Consider the following 21,534-nt stretch of genomic DNA (forward strand, 5'->3'; position numbering starts at 1 on the left):
GTTTAAGATCCGCTAGGATTTCACCGTTAAGCCAAGCTGGTGGCCTGCCATATTTACTATTCTTTCGACTCATCGGGATGGTTTGTCCCTGTAACCTCAACAGGGATTCCTTGAAATACAGCCAGCTCTCCTGGACTCCTTTCCCCTTCATGTTAGTCCCCCAGGGGATTCTACCCATCCGCTCCCTGAGGGAGTCGAAGTCTGCTTTCCTGAAGTCCAGGGTCCGTATCCTGCTGCTTACCTTTCTTCCCTGCGTCAGGATCCTGAACTCAACCAACTCATGGTCACTGCCTCCCAGATTCCCGTCCACTTTTGCTTCCCCCACTAATTCTTTCCTGTTTGTGAGCAGCAGGTCAAGAAAAGCTCCCCCCCTAGTTGGCTCGTCTAGCACTTGCACCAGGAAATTGTCCCCTACGCTTTCCAAAAACTTCCTGGATTGTCTATGCACCGCTGTATTGCTCTCCCAGCAAATATCAGGAAAATTAAAGTCACCCATGAGAACCAGGGTGTGCTATCTAGTAGCTTCTGCGAGTTGCCGGAAGAAAGCCTCATCCACCACATCCCCCTGGTCCGGTGGTCTATAGCAGACTCCCACCACTACATCACTCTTGTTGCTCACACTTCTAAACTTAACCCAGAGACACTCAGGTTTTTCTGCAGTTTCGTACCGGAGCTCTGAGCAGTCATACTGCTCCCTTACATACAGTGCTACTCCCCCACCTTTTCTGCCCTGCCTGTCCTTCCTGAACAGTTTATAACCATCCATGACAGTACTCCAGTCATGTGAGTTTCCCACCAAGTCTCTGTTATTCCGATCACGTCATAGTTCCTTGACATCACCAGGACCTCCAGTTCTCCCTGCTTGTTTCCAAGGCTTTGTGCATTCGTATATAAGCACTTGAGATAACCTGCTGATCGCCCCTCCTTCTCAGTATGAGGCAGGAGCCCTCCCCTCACAGACGTTCCTGCCTGTGCTTCCTCCCGGTATCCCGCTTTCCCACTTACCTCAGGGCTTTGGTCTCCTTCCCCCGGTGAACCTAGTTTGAAGCCCTCCTCACTAGGTTAGCCAGCCTGCTCGCAAAGATGCTCTTCCCTCTCTTCGTAAGATGGAGCCCGTCTCTGCCCAGCACTCCTCCTTCATGGAACACCATCCCATGGTCAAAGAATCCAAAGCCTTCTCTCCGACACCACCTGCGTAGCCATTCGTTGACTTCCACGATCCGACGGTCCCTACCCAGGCCTTTTCCTTCTACGGGGAGGATGGACGAGAACACCACTTGCGCCTCCAACTCCTTTATCCTTCTTCCCAGAGCCACGTAGTCCGCAGTGATCCGCTCAAGGTCATTCTTGGCAGTATCATTGGTGCCCACGTGGAGAAGCAGGAAGGGGTAGCGATCCGAGGGCTTGATGAGTCTCGGCAGTCTCTCCATCACATCACGAATCTTAGCCCCTGGCAAGCAGCAGACTTCTCGGTTTTCCCGGTCAGGGCGGCAGATAGATGACTCAGTCCCCCTGAGGAGAGAGTCCCCGACCACCACCACCCGCCTCCTTCTCTTGGGAGCGGTGGTCATGGAACCCCCAACCTCAGGACATCGCATCTCATGCCTTCCAACCAGCGGAGTCTCCTTCTGCTCCCTTCCCCCAGACGTATCATCTGGTCCACTCTCCGCATTAGTACCTGTGGAGAGAACATGAAAGCGGTTAGTTACCTGTGTCTGTGTTGCTGAAACCCGGACATCCCCCCTTCTTCTTCTGGAGGTCACATGTTGCCAAGCCTCTTCACTGGCCTCTTGGCTCCGTTGTGCAACCTGCTCTAAATTTTTAGAGCTTTGTGCCCGTAGAAGCATATCCTGACTTTTGTCCAGAAAATCCTCAGTTTCTCGTATGCAATGCATATCCTGGATCTCCTGGTCTATAGAAGTTTTAGCTTGAGGAGACACCCGGTAGGGTTGGACTTTAATTGGGTGAGCATTACCTGTGTCAATGGAGTGGTATGCCCGTTCAGTCAGTCCTGGGGTGGCTGAGAACGTCGGCGCGTAGCTAGTGCACAGCTCCTTGATCTGCTGTCGCTGCACACGCCCAAGGGTCATGGAGAGGTTCACCTCTTCCATGCCACCGCTTCCCTTCTTAGTAGACACCTTCAGGCCACTCAGCGTCCTCTCCTCCCTGGGCTGTAAACTGACAAACCTTTAACTCTCTGGAATAAAAGGGCTTTAGAGAATTAATCTGGTACACCTTAGGCTTTCGGTTGGAGGTGGGGGATGCTATGAGATAATTAACAGCTCCCAGGCGCTCCTGGACTGTGGATGGCCCTTCCCACCACGCTTCCCTTTTATGGGCCTGGAGCGCCTTTAAGACCATGACCTGGTCCCCTGCTTTGAAGGAACGCTCTCTGGCATGTTTATCATACCAGGCTTTTTGCTATTCCTGAGCATCTTTTAGGTTTTCTTTTGCAAGGGCTAAAGAATCGCTGAAGGTGTTTTGTAGGTTGTTACAAAGTCCAGAATGTTAGTTCCTGGAGAAGGTGTAAACCCCTCCCATTGCTGCTTCCCCAACTGTAATGGCCCCTTAACCTTGCACCCATACACAAGTTCAAATGGTGAAAACCCTAAACTGGGGTGTGGTACAGCTCTGTAGGCAAAGAGCAACTGCTGCAGCACTAGGTCCCAATCATTGGAGTGCTCATTTACGAATTTACGTATCATGGCCCCCAAAGTTCCATTAAACTTCTCCACCATGCCATTTGTTTGATGGTGGTAAGGGGTGGCAACCAAGTGATTTACCCCATGAGCTTCCCAAAGGCTTTCCATAGTTCCTGTCAGGAAATTAGTCCCTGCATCTGTGAGGATGTCGGAGGGCCAACCTACCCTAGCAAAAATGTCTGCTAGTGCCTGGCACACACTTTTAGCCCTGGGGTTGCTTCGAGCTACTGCTTCCGGCCATCGGGTGGCAAAATCCATGAAAGTCAGTATGTACTGCTTTCCTCTGGGTGTCTTTTTCGGAAAAGGACCCAGAATATCCACAGCTACTCGCTGAGATTGAACTTCAGTGATGGGGAGTGGCTGGAGAGGGGCTTTGACCTGGTCTTGGGGTTTTCCCACTCTTTGGCATACCTCACAAGACCGGACATAGGTAGAAACATCCTTGCCCATTCCCTCCCAGTGGAATGACCTCCCCAAACGGTCTTTGGTCCTCTTCACCCCACCATGGCCACTAGGATGATCGTGGGCTAAGCTCAAGAGCTTTTCCCGGTACTTAGCTGGAACTACCAACTGTCTCTGAGGATGCCAGTCTTCCTGGTGTCCACCTGAAAGAGTTTCCTTGTATAAAAGTCCTCTTTCTACAACAAACCTGGATCGATTAGAAGAGCTGAGAGGCGGTGGTTGCTCCGTGCCGCCGTCCAAGCTCTCTGGAGGCTTTCATCTGCTTCCTGTTTGATCTGGAACTGTTCCCTTGATGCTGGAGACACCAGTTCCTCATTGGATTGTGGACCTGGGCTTGGTCCCTCTGGAAGCGATATAGGGGATGGAGCTGTTTCCGTTGACTGGGAACCGCTCTCCACTGGGACACTATGTTGGGGTTCAGGCCCTGGCTGACCCTCTTGTGTAGGGTTATCTGCTGCTGCCAGGGCAGGCTCGGTGGGGCCCTCTGGTGTTGGAGCTGTAGACGGGGTTGCAAGTGCTGGACTCAGGGCTGGCAATGGTGCTGGTACTGGTTGCTCCACCGGTTCCGGTTCTGGGACTGGCTTTCGCTGGGTCTCTGGGGCTGGATCCACTACGGCCGTTGCAGTTGTTGGCAGTGGATCCGGTTCTACCACCTCCATCTGGGTCTCTGGTAACACAGACGGGGCCCTGTTGGAAGGCTCAGGAAGAGGGATAGGTGTGGAAGCCTGCTTAGCCTGGCTGCGGGTGACCATTCCCACCCTCTTGGCCAGCTTCACATGGTTGGCCAAGTCTTCCCCCAGCAGCATGGGGATGGGATAATCATCATAGACTGCAAAAGTCCACGTTCCTGACCAGACCTTGTACTGGACAGGCAACTTGGCTGTAGGCAAATCGAAAGAGTTGGACTTGAAGGGTTGAATCGTCACTTGGGCCTCTGGGTTGATTAAATTGGGGTCCACTAAGGATTGATGGATAGCCGACAGTGGCTCCCTCCACGCAGTGACATTCTTCCCACCCACACTCACAATTTCCCTCCGCTCCAATGGTATCTGGGAGGCATCTGGGCCTGCGGACCTCTGGTGTGATCCCGGTGCAATGAACTGTAATCTGTTGGGGTTCTTGGGGCAGTTGGCCTTTACGTGCCCCAGCTCGTTACATTTAAAACATCGTCCAGCTGACGGGTCACTGGGGCGAGGAGGGTTGCTGGAGAACGGTGTGGCGGGACGATAAAGTGTCTGAGGTTTTCCTTGGGATGTAGGTGGGTCCTCGGGCGGCCCCCGGTGATAGGGTGTTGTCTCGGGTTGTCCCTTCTGGTCTCCGCTCCAACTGTGACCAGTTTTCTTCTTCTCTGCCACCTCCACCCATCTGGCTCCAATCTCTCCTGCCTCGATTACAGTTTTGGGCTTCCCATCTAGGATGTATCTTTCTATTTCCTCAGGAACACTCTCTGAGAACTGCTCCATTTGCATTAGGAAGTGCAACTCTTCCAGAGATTTAACACTTGCTCCTGATATCCAGGCATCCCAATATTTCACAATGTGGTTGGCATGTCGGGCAAATGACACATCTGGTTTCCACCTTAGGGCTCTGAACCGCCGACGGGAATGCTCGGGTGTTAGCCCCATTCTGACTCTCACCTTGGTTTTAAACAGTTCATTCTCGTTCATGTATTCCTTAGGCATTTCAGCCGCCACCTCAGCTAAGGGTCCACTGAGCTGCGGCCTCAGCTCTACCATGTATTGGTCTGTAGAGATGCTGTACCCAAGGCAGGCCCTTTCGAAGTTTTCTAAGAAGGCCTCAGTATCATCGCCTGCCTTGTAGGTGGGGAACTTTCTGGGATGGGAAGTGGTACCTGGAGAAGGATTGCAAGGGTTTGTTGGTATATTCTGCTGAGCCTTTGCCTTGTCCATCTCCAGTGCATGCTTCCTCTCTTTTTCCTTCTCCTCCTCCACATGCTTCATCTCTTTTTCCTTCTCCTCCTCCACATGCTTCCTCTCTTTTTCCTTCTCCTCCATAGCTCTCTTGTGGGCAGCTTCCTCTGCCTCCACCCTGGCTTTTTCTGCCTTCACCTCCAAGCGCCTTAAGGCCATCTGTCTATCATGCTCTTTTTGTTTCTCTTCAGCTTTGAATCTGACCAGCTCTCAGGGCCGGTGCAAGGAAGTTTCACTCCCTAGGAGAAACTTCCACCTTGCGCCGCCCCCCCACGTGGCAGCTCCCTGTCCCCCCCTCTGCCCTGAGGCGCCCACCCCGCGGCAGCTCCCTGCCGCCGCCCCCCCTCGGCCCGGGGAGCCCCCCCTGCGACAGCTCCCCACCGCCCCCTCCCCCCCTCGGCCCGGGGAGCCGCGTGCAGCAGCTCCCCACCCCAGGTCACGTCTGCTCCGCCTCCTCCCTGGGCACGCCGCTGCTTCTCCCGCCTCCCAGGCTTGCGGAGCCAATCAGCTGTTTGGCGGCAAGCCTGGGAGGGAGAGAAGCAGAGCGGGGCGGGGCTCAGGGAGGAGGCGGAGCAGAGGTGAGCTGGGGCGGGGAGCGGTTCTCCTGTGCCCCCCCCGTTACTTGCTGCAGGCGGCCCTCCCCGCGCCCCTCTGCCCCAGCTCACCTCCGCTCCACCGCCGCCCCCAAGCACTTGGCCCCCTAGGCGGCCGCCTCGTTCACTGCGTGGTTGCACCAGCCCTGCCAGCTCTAGTGTGTTCGTCATTTTCCTGCTTTCTTGTGCATGACTCTAGCTGTACCGGAGAGTTCGGGAAAAAACAAACAAAACAAAAAACTTGTGAATTTCCCTGCAGGAGGTTAACTACCCTGCCTTTAGGTAGAGAAAAACCCAGCTCCCAAAAGAAAAATCCCTTTGTAAAAAAACGAACACCTCAGTCTCCAGGCAAATAGACAGAAAACCCTCTAGCTGCTCTCAGCTTAAAAAAACCCCTCTTCAGGTCTGTGCTTTTGGTTCAAAATGATCCCACCGCTCTGCCACCATGTCAGGGTTCCCTCCCCACGCTGAACTCTGGCGTACAGATGTCAGGACCCGCATGAAAGACCCCCTAAGCTTATTCTTACCAGCTTAGGTTAAAAACTTCCCCAAAGTACAAACTTTGCCTTGGCCTTGAATCATATGCTGCCACCACCAAGCGCATTAAACAAAGAACAGGGAAAGAGACCACCTGGAGGCGTCATTCCCCAAAATATCCCCCCATGCCCTACACCCCCTTTCCTGAGGAAGGCTTGATAATAATCCTCACCAATTGGTACAGGTGAACACAGACCCAAACCCTTGGATCTTAAGAACAATGAAAAATCAATCCGGTTCTTAAAAGAATTTTAATTCGAGAAAAGGTAAAAGAATCACCTCTGTAAAATCAGGCTGGAAAATACTTTCTAGGGTATTTAGATTCAAAACACAGAGGATCCCCCTCGGGGCAAAACCTTAAAGTTACAGAAAACAGGAATAAACCTCCCTCTTAACACAGGGAAAATTCACATAAAACAAAAGATGAACTAATCCGCCTTGCCTGGCTTACCTACACTGGTTGCAATATTGGAGACTTGGATTAGGATGGGTTGGAGAAGATGGATTTCTGCCTGGCCTCTCTCAGTCCCAAGAGAGAACAACCACCTAAACAAAGAGCACAACAAAAGCCTTACCCAACCAAGATTTGAAAGTATCTTGTTTCCTTATTGGTCCTTTGGGTCAGGTGCCAGCCAGGTTAGTTGAGCTTCTTAACCCTTTACAGGTGAAAGGATTTTGCCTCTGGCCAGGAGGGATTTTATAGCACTGAACAGAAAGGTGGTTGCCCTTCCCTTTATATTTATGACACCAAGTAATCTGAAGGAGACCACAGTATCCCAGCCTTCCGCAGACTACACAATGGAGTGCTTCTCTGCCACACCCCACCCTTCTTCTCCAGTGCTCGCTGCTTCTGCCCAGTCTGGTCTCCGATTCAGACTTAACGTGGATATTGGCCACTCACAAGCTTCATCCGCACCCTGCTGCGAATTGCCTTTTCCTTAGAACTCCTCCCTGCGCGCCCGCCTCTCTCTGCCTCTTAACTGGAGAGTGCAGGCTCTGTGGGGCAGGGTGTAGGCAGTCGGGTTCAGTGGTTCGAGTTGGAGGCAGTCAGGCCTGAGGGATTAAGCCGGAGTCGGTAGCCGCAGTCCAGAGCCCAGGGTCAGGCTCGAATCAGTAGCCAGGAACTGCAGGGCTCGGCAGGGTGCGGAAGTGGGGACAGGAGCAAGGCAAGGGCCATCTTGGCAGCAGATCTGGGATCCTGGCACTCCCTCCCGGCTTAAATAATCGGTCTGGGCCAATCAGAGTTCGCGGGAGGGGCTGTGTGGGATCTTGGGGCTGGATCTTGGGGCTGGACGTTGCTCCCTGCGTCTCTCCATGCAAGCCGCGCTGCCTGCAAGGGGAAGGGGAAGGAGCAGGCTCCATCGCAGCCAAACGTTGGAGCTGGGGCCCGACCGCAGTCACGCTCCCCTCTGGTCAATTTCACGGTCACGGGATTTTAAAAAGCGTAACTGTCATGCTGTCAGCTCTTTAAATCTGAAAGGTCACAGTGCTGTAACTTGAGGGCCCTGACCCAAAAAGGAGTTGTGGGGGGTCACAAGGTTATCGTGTGGGGTGGGGGGGTCTGCGCGGCTGCTGGCCGGGAGCCCAGCGCCGAAGGCAGAGACACCGCCAGCCGCAGCCCGGCAGGACGCAGGGCACCACGCGGGGTCGCCGGCCTCGCTTCTGCGCTGCTGACTCCAGAGCTGGGCCCTCAGGCAGCAGCCGCCGCGCTCCAGCCGCCCGGCTCTGAAGGCAGCAACGCAGAAGGAAGGGTGGCGATGCCGCGACCTCCCCCTCAAATAACCTTGCAACCCCCCTGCAATCCCCTTTTCGGTCAGGACCGAACATGTCAAACCCATGAGAAAAACACAGAAATTGGGCTTGTTTCTGGCTTAATTGGCTTGTGAGTTGCTTGTTGGCTAGTTTTTGGCTTGTTGCTTCTTTTATTTTGATCGGCTCCCGGCAAGGGGGGACAAGGGGGCAAGCAGGGGCAAGGGGCAAGCAGGGGCAAAGGGGAAGCAGGGGTAAGCAGGGGAGAGAGTCAGGTGCAGAGCAGGCCCACCACAGTCCCAGACTGCACGCGGGGGGCTCTAGTCCCATAGAGTGTTGGGCTTCCTAGGGACTGGCTTGTTTTGGCCTTGTTTTGAAATGGGATTATCTTGAATTTTGGCTTATTGTGAAAGTCCGGGTGCTTATTTACTGCATGAAAGTTGACAACTGTGGTCAGGACCTCCAATTTGAGAAATGCTTGTCTCCCCCGTGAAATTTGTACAGTGTACGGGAAAAGCACACACATGACCAGATTTCACAGGGGGAGACCAGATTTTACGGTCCGTGACATGTTTTTCCTGGCCATGAGTTTGGTAGGGCCCTAATTATTGGCTGGCTTAGCTGCTGCGATGCCAACCACATCAGTGAAGATGAGGGCAAGTTTAGTCTGCCGTCATGTTGGCCAGGCGTGGTTAAACCCTGCGGGGACCTAATGATCACAACCATGGGCACCAGGTGAACCCCTGCTTTGTGGAGGCTAGTCCCCCGGCCCCGCCCCTTCTGCCCAAAGGCCCCAGCCCCACATGCCAGCACCCTAAAATCCTACCTCCCTAACAGGAGAAGCCCTGAGGGCCCCCCCATGACCGGAGGAGCCCTGGTCCACCCTCCCCAGCCACATGGGGCCAAGACACCAGCCCCCCCCCGATATACTGCCACCACCCTGAGGGCCGGGCCCATCTGCCAGCCCCCCCAAGTGCCAGGCTGGTCTCAGCACCACACTGAGCCACCAACCCTGGTGCCCCTGACGACCCTCACAGCTGAGCCACCGGCCCCCCCACCAGCACTGGCCCAAGCTGCCAACCCCCCAAGTGCCAGGCCAGCCCCCCCCACCAGTGCTGGCCCAAGCTGCCAACCCCCCCCCTCCCCAGCACCGGCCTGAGCCGCCAGCCCCTGCAAGCTACTGGCCCCCTGGCCCCCAAAGGCTCTCCCCCGGCCAAACCACTGGCTCTCCGCGTCCCTCCTCACACCCCCGGCCCCGAGGAGGAGGAGGGACATGGCGAGAGCAGTGGGGACCTCCGGAGCTGGGGGTGGAGTGGAGGAGCTGCAGGCGGGGGGGCCGCGGTGAAGGGGTGGGGCTACTGTGGCCCAGGTGTCTGGCAGCGGGTCGGCAGCAGTGCCAAGTCTTCCCTGGCCTATTCTACCCACCGCCCGTGATCACAGCTGGATTTGTGGTGCAGATGCACTTCTCAATTGCCTGACAGGGCTCCTGGCGAGGCATCCTCCCTCAGCACTGCCCTGAACCGCTGTCTCCCCAGCTCCGCTTTGTTAGTCATCGTCCCAGTCTCGGTGTCTTTAATTAGTCACCTGCTTCCGTGCTGCTTCTTCTGCTCCTCTGCTGTGCATGTCCCTTTTAGTCTCCGTCTGGTTGATTTCCTTGTCGCGCCGAGGAGCCCAGACTCCACTGCAGCATCCAGCCGTAGGAAGAGGAAGCGCCGTTTCTCTGGCCTCAGGCGATGACCCTCTGCGGGCAGCCCGGGGGCCCTGCTCACGCGGGGCACTTCTGCCTGATAAGCCTGGTGATGGCAGATAAGAGACTTGGCTGGGAGGCAGCTGCGGCTTCCGGCCGAGGGGGGTGTTGCTGGAGATGTGTCTGGTGTCTGGGACGGCGGCGGTTCGTTCCACTTTGCGTTCGGCCTGAGACCGGAGGCGTGGAACCGTAGAGGGGGCTGGTTTGGCTGGTGGTTTGGGTGATTTATAGGAGCTCGCAGATGGGTGACAAACTCACCCCCCAAGGAGACCTTGCACTCAAGCAGAAATGTTTGCGCCACAGCCACTCCTGACTGCCTCAGAGCGTCCCTCGGGTCTCTGATCAAACGAAGCTGCTTCCTGCTGCTCCGCCCTGCCAAGAAAATGCAAAACCCTAGAAAATGGACAGTGGGGGAGGGGTAAATCTCCGCCTTTCCTCGGCTCCCAAGTGAGTTGACAGCTCGGACAGCAGCTGGGCGACCGGAAAGAGCTGCGGAAGTGACCCAGCTACCTGTGAAAAGGGCTAGATCCTCAGCGGGCCTGAGCCAGCGTCGCTCCCGTGGAAGAATGCTTGCTTATGGACCCCAGCGGGGAAGCTGGCCCGTAGCATTTCTCTCAAACGTCATTTCCCTCCAATAAGAGCCAAATGTTAAGTCTCCACTGAGCTCCAAAGCAAGGTGGCTGGTGCGGTCTCTGTCGCCCTGAGCTCCTGTTTCACACTGTAGTTATAAAGACATCTCTACATAAGCTTTTCTACAAGTCCAAACACTCTCCTAACAGCCAGCTCACTTCCTCCAGCTCTTTCCCTCTCCTGCTATTTGTTTTAGCAAGCCAGCAGGGTAAGAGATTTCACAGACCTGCTGAAAACGTATAGAAAGTCCATGGCTTGGGTCTGGCAGCAGCCTTAATTCTTCTGCATATAATTCCATCAGCAGCTGCATGCAGCAGAGCAAAATATTATGGCTGCCAATAGAAGGGGTTTGAAATGCTGAAAACCTCCCGGTGCCAATGGGATTTCAAAGCCATGGAATTAGAGGCCTGTCTGCCATAGCTAATGCCGCTGCCCCCTGTAGCCAGACAGCCAGCCCCCCCCTCAGACCAGCATTGCTGGAAACACACGGGAGCCAAAACACCAGGGCACTCAACATAAATTCCAGCACAGCCTTTGAAGCTGTGAGAAGCACAGGTGTGCTGCGACAATGTGCCTCTGGGAACGTATACAACGATTAGGCTCACAGCAGGCAGAGGCGCTGTGACAGACATGGCTCTTAGCCCCTACTAAAACAGCATGATGCACGCACCCCAACATCCTAGGTGGGAAAATATTTACCCTGATAAAAGAAATGTCCAGTAGTCGAAACTTATTGTTTCTCCCTTGCAAGTGTGAACTACTCTTGCGAGAGCTGGCGTCACCCCGACAGACCAGTCCCAATTTGGCATAGAAAGGAGAAAGAGAATAAAGGAGTACAGAGGTATAAGTAGGGGACCTACAGCACCATGATTTTTGAGTGCTTTTCACTATCTATCTGCTGGTCAGATAAGTGACAGCCTCCCAAGGCTTCTGCAGCTAAGAGGGTCCCTAAGCCTTGTCCCTTATTCGTCTTTCCGCGGAATTGAGTGACCGATCCTGGCTTGGCACCGCTGGAATCGAGAGATGCAAGGAGGGTAAGAAGCACCCACACCTGATCTCCTATCTTTAGTGTACACATATTTTGAAATAGAGCTCTATACTTTGTTTTCTTTCTTTGGGGTTGTGGCTTCAGTTTTGTAACTTGTTTGTGTGTGTAACATCTCTACATTTAAATAAGTAGGCACTAGCAATGTTGTAACCACATGATTAGAATCTAGTTTAATAAATTTTGGTAACCATTGTGCATAAGCCTGACTTGTTTCTCTGGTTTACTGTAAAGCAGCCAACACAATTAAAGAACCTCAGCCGTTTTGGCTATAAAGCCTGGCCATTAGGTGAGAGTACTAAGAGCCTAGCGTTGAGTTGTGCCGCCTCCACGGGGCAAACTCTTGGGGCACCTGTCAGTCAATCCTGGCTGCCTGCTGCGAAGGAGCTCTGAGCTCTAGCAGTTAAAGTCACGGGTGGTTAGGACCTTGGGGCATCCGTCAGCCTAGCCCGGGCTGCCCGCGGCGAAGGGACAGTGCGTCCTAGCGGTTAAAGTCACGGATGGTATAAAACAGGCATAGCTGGCACCTCACCAAACATCCCTGGCCATCGGCTAACACCCCCCTACCCCCCTCGCTGGTGAACTAACAAAATTCCTATTTTATTGTGTCTGTCTGCAGCACAAAGCCGGCGCATGAAAAAGCAGCTTCCCCGAAGAGCTCTGAGCTCATGCACAGCCAGGAGAACCTGGAGGCGTCTCATAAGGAGAAGAGCTTGGATGCCCTGGATGGCAGGTGAGCTCTGAAATGGTTTGGATTTGTAGGGTCTGATGCCAGATTAAAGTCTGGAACCATGTTGGTTGTGATCAGCTAATTAGTTCTCTGACACACACAGGATGGGGTTTTCTTTTCAGTACTGGTTGTGAACAGCTTCCCCTGAGATGTGCTGACTTTCTCAGTGCAGCATGTCTCCCCCAGCGTGACCACATCGCCTCTTCCTCTCCCAGGGACGCAGCCACGTTCCTGCATGTTACAGCAGCAGCGTGCTGAGGACAGAGCTCCTGGTCTAAGTCCTTAGGGCTGTCTGGGCTGGATGTGGGGAATTTCTTGGAATGGGGAGCGGTACCTGGAGAAGCACTGTTAGGGTTACCTGCTGGACCCAGCTTAGCCCTTTCCAGCTCTATGTGTTTTACCTCTAACTCCACCTCCAAGCGCTTCTCCTCTCTGCTCTCTTCCTCCTCCAAGCGCGTCTCCTCTCTGCTCTCTTCCTCCTCCAAGCGCGTCTCCTCTCTGCTCTCTTCCTCCTCCAAGCGCGTCTCCTCTCTTTCCGCTTCCACCTCCAAGCGCGTCTCCTCTCTTCTTGCCTTGCTTCCAACGCCAGGGCTGGCCACTGGGACACAGGGTCTTTCCCCACAATGGGGTGCAGGCTCTGATCCAACCCCATGGCTGGCCACAGGGACACGGGGCCTTTCCCCTCTTTGGGGCACCAGCTCCCAGCCAGCCACAGGGCTGGCCACTGGGTCACAGGACCTTTCCCCTCCCGGGGGTGCCGGCTCCCAGCTGGCCCCAGGGCTGTCCACTGGAACACTGTGATGGGTTGGATCACAGAAACCCTCTTTGGGACTGCCACCTGATGTGCTTTGACTACCTCTGAGTCTGTTTTCCCTGCCAGCTTAGGACTTCAGTCCCCTGCCTGGTTTGAGCCAGACATGCTTGCCTGCTACAAACCCATATCCAGGTCTGAACAATGTCCCCCAAAAGGCTGCAGGCTTAACTGAAAACAGCTTAAGAAATGTTTCTGTCTCCAACGCTCAGATGCCCAGCTCCCAGTGGGGTCCAAACCCCAACTAAATCCTTTTTACCCTGTATAAAGCTTATACAGGGTAAACTCATAAATTGTTCTCTCTCTATAGCACTGATAGATATGCACAGCTGTTTCCCCCCCTCCCTCATTATTAATACATACTCTGGGTTCATTAATAGGTAAAAAGTGATTTTATTAAATACGAGAAGTAGGATTTAAGTGATTCCAAGCAATAACAGAAAGATAAACTCTCACCTTCAGAGATGTTCCAGTAAGCTTCTTTTACAGACTAGGCTCCTTCTAGTCTGGGTCCAGCAATCACTCACACCCCCTGTGGTTACTGTCCTTTGTTCCAGTTTCTTTCAGGTATCTCTTGAGCCAGCTGAAGACAAAAACAGAGTGGTCTCCCAGGGGTTTAAATAAACTCTCTGTTGTAGGTGGAGACCCCCTCCTCTCTCCCATGCAAAATCCAGCTCCAAGATGGAATTTTGGAGTCACATGGGCAAGTCACATGTCCATGCATGACTCAGTTTTTACAGGCAGCAGCCATCACCCACATGCTGTCTTAAATGTCTCCAGGAAGACTTCTTATGTGGATTGGAGTGTTCCAATCTCCTTCCTTAGATATTTTTAAGGTCAGGCTTGACAAAGCCCTGGCTGGGATGATTTAGTTGGGGATTGGTCCTGCTTTGAGCAGGGGGTTGGACTAGATGACCTCCTGAGGTCCCTTCCAACCCTGATATTCTATGATTCTATACCATTATGTGCCAGCAATGCCCCTCTGCCATGTACATTGGCCAAACTGGACAGTCTCTATGCAAAAGAATAAATGGACACAAATCTGACATCAGGAATCATAACATTCAAAAACTGGTAGGAGAACACTTCAAACCCTCTGGCCACTCAGTAAAAGACTTAAGGGTGGCAATTCTTCAACAGAAAAGCTTCAGAAACAGACTCCAACAAGAAACTGCTGAGCTTGAATTAATATGAAAACTAGATACCATTAACCTGGGTTTGAATAGAGACTCAGAGTGGCTGGGTCATTACACATATTGAATCTATTTCCACATGTTAAGTGTCCTCACACCTTCTTGTCAACTGTCTAAATGGGCCATCTTAATTATCACTACAAAAGTTTTTTTTTCTCCTGCTGATCATAGAATCATAGAATATCAGGGTTGGAAGAGACCTCAGGAGGTCATCTAGTCCAACCCCCTGCTCAAAGCAGGACCGATCCCCAATTAAATCATCCCAGCCAGGGCTTTGTCAAGCCTGACCTTAAAAACTTCTAAGGAAGGAGATTCCACCACCTCCCTAGGTAACGCATTCCAGTGTTTCACCACCTTCCTAGTGAAAATTTTTTTCCTAATATCCAACCTAAACCTCCCCCACTGCAACTTGAGACCATTACTCCTCGTTCTGTCATCTGCTACCACTGAGAACAGTCTAGATCCATCCTCTTTGGAACCCCCTTTCAGGTAGTTGAAAGCAGCTATCAAATCCCCCCTCATTCTTCTCTTCTGAAGACTAAACAATCCCAGTTCCTTCAGCCTCTCCTCAGAAGTCCTGTGTTCCAGACCCCTAATCATTTTTGTTGCCCTCTGCTGGACTCTTTCCAATTTTTCCACATCCTTCTTGTAGTGTGGGGCCCAAAACTGGACACAGTACTCCAGATGAGGCCTCACCAATGCCTAATAGAGGGGAACAATCACGTCCCTCAATCTGCTGGCAATGCCCCTACTTATACATCCCAAAATGCCATTGGCCTTCTTGGCAACAAGGGCACACTGTTGACTCATATCCAGCTTCTCGTCCACTGTAACCCCTAGGTCCTTTTCCGCAGAACTGCTGCCGAGCCATTCGGTCCCTAGTCTGTAGCGGTGCATTGGATTCTTCCTTCCTAAGTGCAGGACTCTGCACTTGTTCTTGTTGAACCTCATCCGATTTCTTTTAGCCCAATCCTCTAATTTGTCTAGGTCCCTCTGTATCCTATCCCTCCCCTCCAGCGCATCTACCTCTCCTCCCAATTTAGTGTCATCTGCAAACTTGCTGAGGATGCAATCCACACCATCCTCCAGATCATTAATGAAGATATTGAACAAAACCGGCCCCAGGATCGACCCTTGGGGCACTCCACTTGATACCGGCTGCCAACTAGACATGGAGCCATTGATCATTACCTGTTGAGCCTGACAATCTAGCCAGCTTTCTATCCACCTTATAGTGCATTCATCCAGCCCATACTTCTTTAACTTGCTGGGAAGAATAATAGCTCATCTTAACTAATTAGCCTCTTACAGTTTGTATGGCAAATTCAACCTTCTCTGTATGTGTATATATATCTTCTTACTATATGTTCCATTCTATGTATCCGATGAAGTGGGCTGTAGCCCACGAAAGCTTATGCCATAATAAATTTGTTCATCTCTAAGGTGCCACAAGTCCTCCTGTTTTTATTGTAAGTTAAGTGTTTCTTGATTGGGCACTTAACTTGCACATTCCTTTCTCAAGAAGCTGACCAAATACTTTACTAAGGCTACTTAAACTCAAGCAAGTACACAGCCAATATTCATAACGTCAAATACAAAAATGACACATGCATACAAATAGGATGGATATATTCAGTCGATCATAACCTTTGCAGAGATATGTTACATGGCATATGTAGCATAAAACATATTCCAGTTATGTCATATATACGTTCATAAGCATATTTCCATAAAGAATTATGGGGTGCAAAGAAACGAGTCTTTCCCCCTCTACGGGGTGCTTGCTCTGATCCAGCGTCAGGGCCAGTCACTGGGACACGGGGCCTTTCCCCTGTAAGTGGTGCCAGCTCCCATCCAGACCCAGGTCTGGCTACTAAGACATGGGGCTTTCCCCTCTATGGGGCACTGGCTCTTATTTAGCCCCAGTCTGGCCACTGGGACATGGGACCTTTCTCCTCAGGGGGTGCTTGCTCCGATCCAGCCTCAGGGCTGACCACTGGGACATGGAGACTTTCCTCTCCAGGGGGTGCCAGCTCCCATCCAGTCCCTGGAGTGGCCACTGGGACACAGGGTGTGTCATAAATATAAAGGGAAGGGTAACCATCTTTATGTGTACAGTGCTATAAAATCCCTCCTGGCCAGAGGCAAAGTCCTTTTACCTGTAAAGGGTTAAGAAGCTCAGGTAACCTGGCTGGCACCTGACCCAAAATGAACAATGAGGGGACAAGATACTTTCATATCTGGAGGCGGGGCGGGGGGGAGGAGAATTTTTTGTCTGTCTGTGTGACACCTTTGCAGGGAACAGATCAAGGATGCAAGCCTTCCAACTCCTGTAAAGTTAGTAAGTAATCTAGCTAGAAAATGCATTAGGTTTTCTTTGTTTTTTGGCTTGTGAAATTCGCTGTGCAGGCAGGGCAGAAAAGGTGGGGGAGTAGCACTGTATGTAAGGGAGCAGTATGACTGCTCAGAGCTCCGGTACGAAACTGTGGAAAAACCTGAGTGTCTCTGGATTAAGTTTAGAAGTGTGAGCAACAAGAGTGATGTAGTGGTGGGAGTCTGCTATAGACCACCGGACCAGGGGGATGAGGTGGATGAGGCTTTCTTCCAGCAACTCGCAGAAGCTACTAGATCGCACGCCCTGGTTCTCATGGGTGACTTTAATTTTCCTGATGTTTGCTGGGAGAGCAATACAGCGGTGCATAGACAATCCAGGAAGTTTTTGGAAAGCGTAGGGGACAATTTCCTGGTGCAAGTGCTAGATGAGCCAACTAGGGGGGGAGCTTTTCTTGACCTGCTGCTCACAAACAGGGAAGAATTAGTGGGGGAAGCAAAAGTGGACGGAAATCTGGGAGGCAGTGACCACGAGTTGGTTGAGTTCAGGATCTTGACACAGGGAAGAAAGGTAAGCAGCAGGATACGGACCCTGGACTTCAGGAAAGCAGACTTTGACTCCCTCAGGGAGCGGATGGGTAGGATCCCCTGGGGGACTAACATGAAGGGGAAAGGAGTCCAGGAGAGCTGGCTGTATTTCAAGGAATCCCTGTTGAGGTTACAGGGACAAACCATCCCGATGAGTCGAAAGAATAGTAAATATGGCAGGCGACCAGCTTGGCTTAAGGGTGTGTCATAAATATAAAGGGAAGGGTAAACCCCTTTAAAATCCCTCCTGGCCAGAGGAAATCTCCTCTCACCTGTAAAGGGTTAAGAAGCTAAAGGTAACCTCGCTGGCACCTGACCAAAATGACCAATGAGGAGACAAGATACTTTCAAAAGCTGGGAGGAGGGAGAGAAACAAAGGGTATGTGTGTCTGTCTATATTCTGTCTTTGCCGGGGATAGACCAGGAATGAAGCCTTAGAACTTTTAGTAAGTAATCTAGCTAGGTACGTGTTAGATTATGATTTCTTTAAATGGCTGAGAAAAGAACTGTGCTGAATAGAATAACTATTTCTGTCTGTGTATCTTTTTTGTAACTTAAGGTTTTTGCCTAGAGGGGTTCTCTATGTTTTGAATCTAATTACCCTGTAGGGTATCTACCATCCTGACTTTACAGGGGGGATTTTTTTTTTATTTCTATTTACTTCTATTTCTATTAGAAGTCTTTTTGTAAGAAACTGAATGCTTTTTCATTGTTCTCAGATCCAAGGGTTTGGGTCTGTGGTCACCTATGCAAATTGGTGAGGCTTTTTATCCAACATTTCCCTGGAAAGGGAGGGGTGCAAGTGTTGGGAGGATTGTTCATTGTTCTTAAGATCCAAGGGTCTGGGTCTGTAGTCACCTAAGCAAATTGGTGAGGCTTTTTACCAAACCTTGTCCAGGAAGTGGGGTGCAAGGTTTTGGGAAGTATTTTGGGGGGAAAGACGTGTCCAAACAGCTCTTCCCCAGTAACCTGTATTTGTTTGGTGGTGGTAGCGGCCAATTCAAGGACAAAGGGTGGAATATTTTGTACCTTGGGGAAGTTTTGACCTAAGCTGGTAAAGATAAGCTTAGGAGGTTTTCATGCAGGTCCCCACATCTGTACTCTAGAGTTCAGAGTGGGGGAGGAACCTTGACAGGGTGAAATCCTAGCGGATCTTAAACATAAAAAAGAAGCTTATAAGAAGTGGAAGGTTGGACATATGGCCAGGGAAGAGTATAAAAATATTGCTCGGGCATGTAGGAATGAAATCAGGAGGGCCAAATCACACCTGGAGCTGCAGCTAGCAAGAGATGTCAAGAGTAACAAAAAGGGTTTCTTCAGGTATGTTGGCAACAAGAAGAAAGCCAAGGAAAGTGTGGGCCCCTTACTGAATGAGGGAGGCAACCTAGTGACAGAGGATGTGGAAAAAGCGAATGTGCTCAATGCTTTTTTTGCCTCTGTCTTCACGAACAAGGTCAGCTCCCAGACTACTGCACTGGGCAGCACAGCATGGGGAGTAGATGGCCAGCCCTCTGTGGAGAAAGAGGTGGTTAGGGACTATTTAGAAAAGCTGGACGTGCACAAGTCCATGGGGTCGGACGAGTTGCATCCGAGAGTGCTAAAGGAATTGGCGGATGTGATTGCAGAGCCATTGGCCATTATCTTTGAAAACTCGTGGCAAATGGGGGAAGTCCCAGATGACTGGAAAAAGGCTAATATAGTGCCAATCTTTAAAAAAGGGAAGAAGGAGGATCCTGGGAACTACAGGCCAGTCAGCCTCACCTCAGACCCCGGAAAAATGATGGAGCAGGTCCTCAAGGAATCAATCCTGAAGCACTTACACGAGAGGAAAGTGATCAGGAACAGTCAGCATGGATTCACCAAGGGAAGGTCATGCCTGACTAATCTAATCGCCTTCTATGATGAGATTACTGGTTCTGTGGATGAAGGGAAAGCAGTGGATGTATTGTTTCTTGACTTTAGCAAAGCTTTTGACACGGTCTCCCACAGTATTCTTGTCAGCAAGTTAAAGAAGTATGGGCTGGATGAATGGACTATAAGGTGGGTAGAAAGTTGGCTAGATTGTCGGGCTCAACGGGTAGTGATCAATGGCTCCATGTCTAGTTGGCAGCCGGTGTCAAGTGGAGTGCCCCAGGGGTCGGTCCTGGGGCCGGTTTTGTTCAATATCTTCATAAATGATATGGAGGATGGTGTGGATTGCACTCTCAGCAAATTTGCGGATGATACTAAACTAGGAGGAGTGGTAGATACGCTGGAGGGCAGGGATAGGATACAGAGGGCCCTAGACAAATTAGAGGATTGGGCCAAAAGAAATCTGATGAGGTTCAATAAGGATAAGTGCAGGGTCCTGCACTTAGGACGGAAGAACCCAATGCACCGCTACAGACTAGGGACCGAATGGCTAGGCAGCAGTTCTGCAGAAAAGGACCTAGGGGTTACAGTGGACGAGAAGCTGGATATGAGTCAGCAGTGTGCCCTTGTTGCCAAGAAGGCCAGTGGCATTTTGGGATGTATAAGTAGGGGCATTGCCAGCAGATCGAGGGACGTGATTGTTCCCCTCTATTTGACATTGGTGAGGTCTCATCTGGAGTACTGTGTCCAGTTTTGGTCCCCACACTACAAGAAGGATGTGGATAAATTGGAGAGAGTCCAGCGAAGGGCAACAAAAATGATTAGGGGTCTGGAACACATGACTTCTGAGGAGAGGCTGAAGGAACTGGGATTGTTTAGTCTTCAGAAGAGAAGAATGAGGGGGGATTTGATAGCTGCTTTCAACTACCTGAGAGGTGGTTCCAGAGAGGATGGTTCTAGCCTATTCTCAGTGGTAGAAGAGGACAGGACAAGGAGTAATGGTCTCAAGTTGCAGTGGGGGAGGTTTAGGTTGGATATTAGGAAAAACTTTGTCACTAGGAGGGTGGTGAAACACTGGAATGCGTTACCTAGGGAGGTGGTGGAATCTCCTTCCTTAGAAGTTTTTAAGGTCAGGCTTGACAAAGCCCTGGCTGGGATGATTTGATTGGGGATTGGTCCTGCTTTGAGCACGGGGTTGGACTAGATGACCTCCTGAGGTCCCTTCCAACCCTGATATTCTATGATTCTATGAAATGTGTATTCCTGTGTTTGTGTCTTTTTGTAACTTACGGTTTTGCCTAGAGGGATTCTCTGTGTTTTGAATCTGACTGCCTGTAAGATTATCTTCCATTCTGCTCTTACAGAGTTCTTCTCTTATCTTTTTTTGTTCTTCAAATAAAGTCTGTTTTTTAAGAATCTGATTGGGTTTTTTGAGTCTTAAAAATCTAAGGCTGGTCTGTGCTCATCTTGTTTATTCTCAAGCCTGCCCAGGAAAGGGGGTGTAAGGGCTTGGGGGGGATATTTTGGGGAAATAGGAACTCCAGGTGGTCCTTTCCCTGTTCTTTGTCTAAGTCACTTGGTGGTGGCAGCGTACAGTTCAAGGACAAGGTGGAATTTTTACCTTGGGAAAGCTTTTATCCTAAGCTGATTAAAATAAGCTTAGAGGGTCTTTCATGCGGGTCCCCACATCTGTACCCTATAGTTCAGAGTGGGGAGGGAACCCTGACATGGTGGCAGAGCGGTGGGATCATTTTGAACCAAAAGCACAGACCTGAAGAAGTTTCTTTTTTTAACTGAAAGCAGCTAGAGCTTTTTCTGTCTCATTGTCTGGAGGCAGAGGTGTTAGTTTTGTTAACAAAAGGATTTTTCTGTTGGCTGGGAACAGCTATCCAAGGCAAAGGTATCAGCTTACAGCACAGCAAATTGTGAATTCACAAGCAGGTTTTTTTAAATTTCTAACTCTTGGGTATAGCTGGGTTAAACACAGAGAAGCTAGGATGACAGAAAGCAATGTCCAACTGAAACTGGAATTAGCCAGATCTGAAGCTGAAGAAAGACAGAAGGAACATGAAAGACAGGTAGAACTCAGACAGATGGAGATTGATGCAGAAGTGGCCAGAGAAAAAGCTGCGAGGGAGGCAGAAATGGCCAGAGAAGAGGCTCCCCACCAGAGAGCTATGGAGGGAAAAGAAAAAGAAATGGAGGAGAGGGGAAAAGAGAGGAAGCATGCACTATAGATAGAGAAGGCAAGGGCTCAGCAGAATATACTGAATAACCCTAACAATCCTTCCCCAACAATCCCCAAATGGAAGCAACTATGTTCACAGTATGATGAATCCAGTGATATTGCTGAATATTTTCTTACCTTTGAGAGACTGTGCATACTCCATCAAATTCCTGATGCTCACCAGATGACCACATTGGTCGCAAAATTGACTGGAAGAGCTCTGGACTTATTCAATAAGATGCCGATTGATGAGGCGTCTGACTATAATATATTTAAGGATTTGGTTTTAAAACAATTTCAAGTTACACCGAAACTTACAGAGTAAAATTTAGAGCCCTTAAGAGAGGGCCTGGACTAAGTAATGTGGCTTATGTAAACCAGATAACAGATCTGTTTGATGAATGACT

General features: G+C 50.9%; 1 protein-coding gene across 1 annotated transcript; it reads right to left on the reverse strand.

The window, feature by feature from the left end:
- Window positions 1-1,623: 1,623 nt before the first annotated feature.
- Window positions 1,624-21,290, reverse strand: LOC122462316. The gene is made up of 5 exons (XM_043525097.1): window positions 21,266-21,290; window positions 9,559-10,294; window positions 6,677-6,771; window positions 5,761-5,887; window positions 1,624-1,678 (listed from the first exon to the last, which is right to left on the reverse strand). Exons 1-4 carry the CDS (start codon window positions 21,288-21,290, stop codon window positions 5,856-5,858), a joined length of 888 nt encoding a protein of 295 aa, XP_043381032.1. The 3' UTR covers window positions 1,624-1,678; window positions 5,761-5,855.
- Window positions 21,291-21,534: the final 244 nt, after the last annotated feature.

Source organism: Chelonia mydas, chromosome 1, assembly GCF_015237465.2.
Source record: "Chelonia mydas isolate rCheMyd1 chromosome 1, rCheMyd1.pri.v2, whole genome shotgun sequence".
NCBI lineage: Eukaryota > Metazoa > Chordata > Testudines > Cheloniidae > Chelonia > Chelonia mydas.